The sequence below is a fragment of the Etheostoma cragini genome, chromosome 20 (assembly GCF_013103735.1).
Source record: "Etheostoma cragini isolate CJK2018 chromosome 20, CSU_Ecrag_1.0, whole genome shotgun sequence".
Taxonomy (NCBI): domain Eukaryota; kingdom Metazoa; phylum Chordata; class Actinopteri; order Perciformes; family Percidae; genus Etheostoma; species Etheostoma cragini.
In genome coordinates, this window is record NC_048426.1 from 6,042,179 (window position 1) to 6,051,416 (window position 9,238).

Sequence of the window (9,238 nt, forward strand, 5' to 3'; positions counted from 1 at the left end):
TCGCGCGCTCCCCGTGTCGCCGGGGACTACTGGCGAGGGGAGGCTTGGGCCCCGTTGAAACTGCGTGCAGTTCTAGTTTCAATTCTTTATCCAATTTTTATTATACTTATAAACTTTTTTAAAATTTTGAAAAACATACACTTCAAGTGGAGCTACACCCTGTTTTGTTTGTGCTTATATTATAGTTTAAAAAAAAGAAATCTGAAAATATGGATCACTCTGTAATGGTTTCAATCCAAAGATGATTGTGAAAAATACTGCTACTATGTGATTCTCAATAATAAAAAAATGTGAAAAAAGAAGCCAAATCTCTCACCTCTCCTGAGCAATGTCCTCCCGTAGTTTGTCCAACGTGCTGCTGAGAGCGTCCCTCTCTCTGGTGTGCTTGTGGGTCAGATCCTTCACGGCCTTGCAGTGGCTCTCCTCTAGACGATCCCTCTCCTCTGCCATTAAGCGTTTTGCTCTTTTCTCCTCCTCCTCTTTCTCAGTCTTACGCTTCTCCTTCTCTTCGTTCAGCCTGTCTTGGAGCATCCCTTCATAATCTTCCTCCAGTTGCAGTCTCTCCCTCTCCCACTCCTCCTTCAGCTTTTTCTCCCTTTGCTCAAACTTCTCCTGCATCTGCAACCGTTCCTGCAGTATTCTATCGAGCAGAGCCTGCTCCTGATGCACCTGAAGCTTGTCTCGTTCGCTCTCCCACTGCTCCCGGAGCTTGCCCTCCTTCTCTTCTTGTTCCCTGGCGAGTCTGGATATCTCTTCCTCCAGCACCACATGCAGAGTCTCATTATTCTGCTCATCCAGCTGAGCCCTCTCTTCCTGCCACTGCTCTGTCAGCCTATGCACAATCTCGTCGCGCTCTTCCTCAAACCTCGCCTTTGCCTCTTCTAGTCTGGCCTTCAGTTTGGCCTCATGGCTTTGCTGCAACAGCTCTTTCTCCTGTTCCCAACCATCTAACAATCTCTTCTCCAACTCAGCCTGCTCTTCCCGCAGTTTCTTTCGCTCCTCTTCCAGTCTGGCTTCAGAAAGCTCTGCATGCTCGTCCCCCAGTTTCTTAATTTCACTGGCATGTTGTTTCCTCAGCGCGTCCATCTCATCTACGAGATGTCCATCCGTCTCGGTCTGCAGGTCTTCCAGGGTCTTCAGTTGCTCCTCCAGGTCTGCAGTGCAGGTGTGGGCCTCCAGCAGTTTCTGTCTGAGAGCTCCCACTTCCTCTTCCTGGAGATTCTCCAGCTCTTCCCTCTCCTGGGTCTGCTTCTGCTCCAGACTAGTCCTTTCCAGCTCTGCCTGCTCTAGCTGGGTCTGGAGCTCCTGTCCCCGACTCTGAATGCCGACCATCTCCCCCCTCAACGCCTCGACCTCCTGCTGGTACTGGAGGGCTAAGGCGGCCAGCTGTTCCTCATGGGTTGCCCTCTGCTCTTCTATCATCTTTTCAAATTCACTGATCTGTGGCGATGTAAAGAACGTTGAGGGTTTACTCAACATTGAATAGTTGACTTGTAATAAATGCACTTTTTTGATTTTTGTGTTGAGAGTTAGATGAGACGAATACCACTCTCATAACTGTATGCTGTTAAGCTACAGCCAGCAGCCACTTAGTTTAGCTTAGCATAAAGACTGGAAAGAGGGGGTAACAGCTAGCATGGCTATGTCCAAAGGTAACAAAATTCAGCAACCAGTTGTTTACTAGCTAGCCGCTTCTCCCCTCTTTCCAGTCTTTTTTACAAGCCAAGCTTATCATGTAATTTGATCATATTTACTGGACATACACAAGAGTGGTATCAATCGTCATATCTTACTCTCTGCAAGAAAGGAAATAAGCGTATTTCCCAAAATGTCAAAACTAATCCATTGAAGGCACAGGAGTTTATATAACTCGCCGCAACAATTAAGTAAGTTCAAACTGGGATGCAGCCAACAAGACCAGATAAAGACGAATTAAAAATATTTAAAATTCCATGAAGCATCTTGTCTCAATTTTACAAGATGAATAACTACATGTAGATCTAATATAATAAAATATAAAAATATCTACTCTACCAACCTTGCATTCCAGCTGGTTTTGCAAATCCTCCATTTCCTGGAGGTGTTGCTCTTTCAGCTGCTCCAACATCATCTCTGCCTCAAGGCTCATGCTGAAGGGCTGAACTTCCTCGCAACCAATACCTTCAAAAAGTCACATTACAAGTTGGTGAAGCTGGTTTCCTTGTTTTTATACAAACTGTTTATGTACTGATTGTTGTCATGAAGAGATGTAGTTAGAGCTCTGTAATTAGCTCTCCAGGGAGTGCATGTGTGGTGTATGTATTCATTACCTGGATCAGACTCCATGCCGGGGCTTTTACTCTCCAGCTCTTCAGAGAGAGGTTTGTGGCAGGGCTGATTAACTCGTCCAAGACCGTGGAACTCACGCAACTCTGACTGCATCTCGTCAATACGATCCTGCAGCTCCTACCAAATGAGAGTGCTACCAGTTAAACATGTACTGTGTATAACATCAAGTCTGTGAAGACAATATTTCTGTTGCCCCTTCATGTAGGGACATGCAAGCAAAAACAGAAAAAATTAAGAAAAAAAGTTTTTGAGATTTGGACGCAATTACCCTGCATTGAGCTTCGTAGCTGCTGCGTAGTTCTTTAATACCTTCCTCTTGGAGTAAGAAGTCTGCACTGCCAGGGTCCAAGTCTCCAAACTAAAAGAAAATAAGATCATTTACAAGTTTATTGTTTGCAAAGAAACCATAAACTAAAAATAAGGACTCAAACTAAAGGAGCTAGACAGAAGACGAGCGAGAGAGAATACAGAAAATTAACAAAACTTAAGAGCAAGCAAAAAAACACTATAAAAAAAATAATTTGAGTGCAGTTATGTGTATGATCCAATAACCCCAACAACAGACAAAGTCAGTTTTGAAATTATGGAGAGCCAAAAAAATTCTCTGTACCTTTTCTTTCATAGCGTTGTCTAAACTTGTCTGGAGTTTTGCATTTTGGCTTTGAGTCTCCACTAGTTTTTCGCTGATGTCCAGCAACTCCATTTCAAGGCGTCTGTTTTCCTAAAAAAAAAAATTGGATACCAACAACATTACAATCATTAACCTTTTTTGTTGGATAAGCAGAAGACAACATTTAGTGAGAAAGATCAACCCATGTCAAGGTTCATCAGTGGGTGCTTTCTGCTTTTATGGGAAATTACATTTAAGCATGATTTCATATATCCTTCTGTATAATTCATTACTACGCTTTTTGGTTGTATGACTTTAAATTCTCATTCATTCTGTGTGTGTCTTCCGTGACGAGTCACAGCTGTTTGTCCCTAAATTTACCAGTTGAAGGTTGGTGCCTTAAAGTCTGAAAGAAACAGTTGTCAAGGGCTGTTTATCAATAATGGTGCAGGGTCAAGAACATCCTCTATCTGTATGTGACCAAAAGCACCAGGTTGTCTTTGGCAGCTAAGATAAATGACCGATAGAAACATTGAGGCCTGAGGGACAGAAGTAGAAAAGATTGTTTTGCTAAGAGAAGGCACTTTCCCGGAGAAACGAGAAGACTGTGATTTGGCCTCCTACCTTGGCCAGACACTTCACACAGTTACTGCTGTAAACTTTGTAATTGTTTTGCCTTATAGTTTGCAGGTAATAAATATACACCAAAAAGCAACCTTGGTTTAATTGCACAGCTGTCTTTATTTTGTTTCAACAAAGTCTCACTTCAAAACATTTCCACTCCTGCTGTACAGAAAACTTCCACAACACTGCGTCAATAAACCATATAATACCCATTAAAGCAAAGAGTCTTTATGGTTACCTTTACAGAGATGGAAAGGTTGTCTCTGAGAAAGGATTCATCCTCCCGGATCTTCTCAACCTCTGACTCCAGTTCCTTGCGCTGCAAGCTGGCCTGTTGCTGGATCTGGTCCATCTCCTTGGTGAGCTCTGACCGTACCGCTGCTAGCTTCTCTTTGTGGTCCTGTTCAAGCTTCCTGTAGACATTCAGGCACAGAGAAAGCATTGTGTGACGCTTACAAGGAACATTATATTAACTGACTGTACCAAATGTTAAACAAAGGCATTTGAGCTGTAACAGTTTGAGACAAACCGAGACATCTGGAAGGCACAATTAAAACATTAATCAATCAAATTATATCACAACAGGGCTATACAGAACAAAGAGTAAAAGAGGACATCTGGTTTCATCTGAGGGATACATTACCTGAGATTGAGGTTGTTCACGTGCTCAATGGCTGAGTGACGCTCATCCACTTCAGCGGCAAGCTGAGTTTTGAGTTTCTCGGCTTTTTCCAAGTCAGATTGGAGTTTCTCTTTCTCCCTGAGTTCTCGGTCTACACGCTCTCTGTAAAAGAAAAACCACAGGGTCAATCATTTTACAAATATTTACCCATGACACCAGGAACAAAAGGCAACAATCGTGCAATCTGTATTTGGAACTCTCTACGGCGCGGATTAATGGAGTCCCGGGGAAGACTCTGGACATGTGGGGGTGCATTGCTGACTCTGTGAGGTCCGGGCTGTAGCCTTGTGCTGGTCCCTTGTCTTGTGTCTGTTTATGCATGTGTTTTGTTTGTGTCTGTTTCTGCTTGTGTTGTTTTGTCTCCCTCCCTCACATCTTTCTTCCGTTTAATTATTATTATTTCCTTCTTGTGGTCACGCATTCTCCGTCTCAGTGTATTGTTTGTCACTGTTTATTTCTTAAATATATTTAAAAAATATATATAGTAAAAAAATAAAATAATGCATTTATAAAATTGTATTTTAGACAAACTGGTTCTAAATGATTCATCAAATGTCAACAAAGAGTATTAAGATGTGAATGAGCTGTATTATGGCGGTGACTCGTACTCACAGAAGATATCTGATCTCAGCTTTGAAGCTGGCCAGTGCCGCTTGGTGAATCCCATTCTTAGTAACGAGTAGCTCATTCTCAAGAGCCATGGTGAGATCCCCAAGACTCAGTTTTCCATCTAGGCTGAAATTCAAAGCCTGCAAAACAAATTTACACATTTATTTTACATTTGTCCTTTTTTGCAACTGTTTTAGAAAATACTGATACTGATTTGAATCATGGAGTAAATAATAAAAAAATATATACAATATTAAACCATATTCTCCCAAATTGCATGAATCGGATTTCCTTTTTCTTTCATCAGCTGTCTGAATGCACACATAAAATTCCGGTAACTAAAAGCCACAGTAATAATTAGAAGAATCCGTACCTGCAAGATCTCTAAGCTGTTTTCTATCCCCTCTTCCAGCCAGGCATCCAGGATGCATTCGACTGGAGTGAAACCGGTACCGTCATCAAGGGTGGAGAAGAGACGCATGCCAATGGTGCTGGTCAGAGCAAAAGGAGTGGCTATCCTACGCCCTCCGTTGTCAAAGGGCTGTATGGGGGGAGGTTTACTAACAGAGTTAATTTCAAAAATTCCAACCTGAAATCTAGCTTTGAGTCACTATATTATTATTATTATTAATATTATTACTACTACTACCACCCCACTTGTTAGGACCTATTAGAGCTAAAAAAACTAATACCTGAGTGGAGTGGTGTCGTTTAAGCTGTCTGTAGGGTGTGGAGGCCGACGGCGTGGGGGGTTTGTCGTGGTTTACAACTCTGGAAACAAACTCCTGAACATTCATCACTCCATCACCAGTTAGACTCTGGAGCACATCCAAATGTATCTGTAAAATAAATGTGTGTTTTTTTCTAAGAAGCAGAGGGAGAGACAAGATATTTTCTTCTTTCACATTATGTGTGTGTGTTTCTCCATTAACTAAGACTCTAACCTCCAGGCCCAGGTGTTCACATAGCGCGAGCAGTTGGGCGTGACCGGCACATCCATCCCATGATATCTCCAGCTCGTCACAGGCTTCACGCAGTCCCTCCTCTAAACAGGTAGACAGGGGAAAGATGGCTTTCCGAGGTGTGCTCGGCTCATCGGGGTTCCAGAGATGCATCTGGCCTACAAACGAGGTCAGAAGAGACTAATCATTCAGTGACCAACAACTGAAAATACAGTGAATTTTCTGAAAATACTGTGTCTTTGACGTACCTTCTGCCTCATACTCCTCTGTGCTTGATTCATTAGCATTCCACCGCTGTTAAGACACAAAAAAACACAAATTAATATCATGAAGAAGCTAGTCTCTAAATAACTAACATGTTTTTGTGAAGAATGAAAACATAGGTGAGGCTCATTTGTGAGAAAAAAAAATAAATAATATAAATCACATAAAATCTCCCTGCGGGCTGTTTATTTAATGTGGCAATCAGCTGTTTAAAAGTTTCAACATGTTTTTAAATAAGGTGAGGTTGAGTTTGTGTGAGGGGGGGTTGGGGGAGCATCAGACAAAAAGCCCAAAAGAGCTTTCGTGATGGCACAAAGGCATCAGGGATGATCGCTGTGCAAATTGGAAATGGTAATAATAGAGAAAATGTGTCATGGACAGACACACTTATTTTCTCTGTTAATAGTAATACTCCCCGTGACAATGTTCAACATTTAACAACTAAAGTTAAAATAAGTGAGAAGCTTTGCTGAAAAGGAAGTGTTTTAAAATAAACAATTAGGACATATTAGTTTAAAATCCAACTGAGTTTTTCTTACTCTTAAAATCCAAATTACCAGTAGGCTTTAGATTTTAACTTAAACTTAGTTGTGTTTTTGGTTGCTTGCTCAGAAATATGAGAGGAGGGGTTTATGTGGGTGTGACTCCAGCCCAGTTCCAGCATGACAATCTATTGTTTGGGAAGCAAACAGTGAGGGAATGAAGAACAGATGGGATTCTGCAAGTGGCGTTTTGATACATGGTGTATAGGCATGCACCAGAATGGGGGTAGTGGTGCTCATTGTTCCTCTGTCAGAGTCCTACACCCTCCTCCTCCCCCTCCCAAAGCAACAGGCCTGCAGTCTCTCTGTGGCAGAGGCCCCTGACCCATCCCCATCTGCTGGTCCCCAGGCCAGACATTGCAGCATTGTTGCAACGTAGATTAGTCAATACCAAGACACGCTTCAGTGTAATGTCTCGAATAGTGTTGGCAGGCATCGGGGGTGGAATCTGTAGCCCAGACAATACACAGAATATACACAAGCTGAACTAGCCATCATTATGCCGTTTTGGTGACCAGTTGGGGACTTTTCTTTGTCATGCTTTATTCTTCTGCAGCGCGTTAATGCATGCACATTTATTGGTATGAAAAATGAAACTTGTCAAAGGCCAAAGCAATCAGTAATCAATTAACAATTTAGTCTATAAGATGATAGAAATGTGATGATCACATTTTCTTTCCCAGAGCCCAAGATGATGTCTGCAGATGTTTAAGTGCTTGTTTTGTGCAACAGTCCAAAACCCAAAGATATGAAATTCAGAACAGCATTAAACAGATAAATCAGCTTAACCTAACGCATGAGGTTGGAACTAGTAAATGTTTGCCATCTTTTCTTGATAAATTACGTTAATCGACTAATCTATTAATTCACAGCCCGGCCCTTTTACTTTACTGCCCATTAGATTTTCAGGACAAAAATGGGACCTGTTGCTGTACATTTCTCACCCTGATTTCTGTTGCAGGCCATGAACACACAAAGTCTGAGCTCTGACCTCCGTACATGTCAAACAACTCTCTCTGTCAGCGGTGAGCATGATAATCCAAGAAAAGAATCTAGAAGATCAAGCTGTGGAACCATGCAGAGTGTTCAGCTGTGCGTGGCCATGACTGAACTAATACTATACAACCCTGTGACACTGACGCATGTCGCATTCAAACCAGTACTGTCCTGTGCAGACAATGGGAGGCACCTGCTAAAGGAGTGGATAAATAAATTAAAAAAATAAAAACCCTGCAACTGTGACACAGCAACTGTGGGGGAAATATTGAGGACCATAAACAACAACAATCAGTGCCTGCCTCTCTTTTTACCTGCTAAAAACTCATCTGTTTGGACATGAGGTAAATTCCTGAATCACTGTGCGGTTGCCTTGACCACCACATCAACGCCAGCATAAATACTCAGGGCAAAGTTCAACTCCACACTGAGCACTCGCACAGAATCGCATCATGATACACAGTGTGAGGTTACACAAACATTGCGGTTACATCTCAACTACTGGAGGCAAATTAAACACTAATTATGCTCACAGTGCTCTTTACAGACAGTGCTGTGTTGTTGTGCAATCAACAGGGCCTTGTGAATCCTGTGTTTGAGTGTTTATTTTACATTTCAGGCTCTGCCCTGCATGCCACTAAGCTGATTAGCTAAGAATAACGCCTTGCAGGCGGCCTGACATTACACCATGACACAGCGCATGCGAGGACAGGAGGCGATAAGGATGGCATCCCCAGCGTCTGGATGTTCAGAGCACTGCTGGAAAAAACTTGAGAACATCCGTTTTAATGGTTTACCTCACGCTTCCGGGGAACAGCCGAGTCATAGTTGTCTTCTAGATCATCTTCCTCCACTGGGTTTGCATTCGTAACTTCACAGAAGTCTGAGATGGGCTCGACGAACTCTGGCGTGGAGCGGCGGCCGTAACGTTTACTGCCCTTCACAAACTTTGGTTGGATCTCAGGGGAGTCTGAGGAGATTCAATGACAGGACACTTTGAAATCAAATAGGCAGAGTCATGATCAATTGAACACAGTAGCACTAGTGGAAAAAAAAAAATGTCTTAGACACAAAAGAGAATATTATTAAAATACAGATGACTAATAAAGTATGTGCTGCAGTCTGAACCATCTACTTCTCTAAATTTTACAACTTCTCTAAAAGTGTAACTACTGTACAGAACCTTTTAGAGCCACATGTTCCCATTTGTTAGAATGAAACAAAAACTACCGGCCGACACTGTGCAAACTGCTGAGAAAACTTCAGAGAAATTCAATGAAACTGTATGTACAGTTTGTATAGACTTTGTGCTTCATTAACTGCAACAAATAGATACAGACAGTGAATTATTTGCTTTGACCAGGATTAGACTTCATTTTATCTCATAGTTATCTAGGGTGTATGGTCTCTGTCACTCTTTTGTGATCATAGAGAAATTAAATGACTGAACCGAAAAGATGTTGGAATTACCAAAAGTGTGTGTGACACACACACACCCGCGCGAAACCAAAATATCTTTCACAAGAGATAGAGATAGATATATAGATATATATATATATATATATACAGTGGGTACGGAAAGTATTCAGACCCCTTTAAATTTTTCACTCTTTGTTTCATT

The 9,238-nt window shown here is 41.9% G+C and overlaps 1 protein-coding gene across 4 annotated transcripts in view; it reads right to left on the reverse strand.

Moving 5' to 3' along the window:
* nin (ninein (GSK3B interacting protein)) overlaps positions 1–9,238 on the reverse strand; it is a 29,531-nt gene that overhangs the window by 15,078 nt on the left and 5,215 nt on the right. For all 4 annotated transcript variants that reach the window (XM_034857556.1, XM_034857557.1, XM_034857555.1 and 1 more), the window contains exons 4-16: positions 8,415–8,587; positions 6,064–6,109; positions 5,798–5,973; positions 5,546–5,692; positions 5,227–5,394; positions 4,857–4,993; positions 4,206–4,346; positions 3,801–3,975; positions 2,939–3,049; positions 2,597–2,686; positions 2,310–2,445; positions 2,039–2,160; positions 317–1,440 (exon numbers count right to left, since the gene is read on the reverse strand). In XM_034857556.1, coding sequence (XP_034713447.1) covers positions 317–1,440; positions 2,039–2,160; positions 2,310–2,445; positions 2,597–2,686; positions 2,939–3,049; positions 3,801–3,975; positions 4,206–4,346; positions 4,857–4,993; positions 5,227–5,394; positions 5,546–5,692; positions 5,798–5,973; positions 6,064–6,109; positions 8,415–8,587 — 2,746 coding nt within the window. The remainder of the gene's footprint in view (positions 1–316; positions 1,441–2,038; positions 2,161–2,309; positions 2,446–2,596; positions 2,687–2,938; positions 3,050–3,800; positions 3,976–4,205; positions 4,347–4,856; positions 4,994–5,226; positions 5,395–5,545; positions 5,693–5,797; positions 5,974–6,063; positions 6,110–8,414; positions 8,588–9,238) is intronic.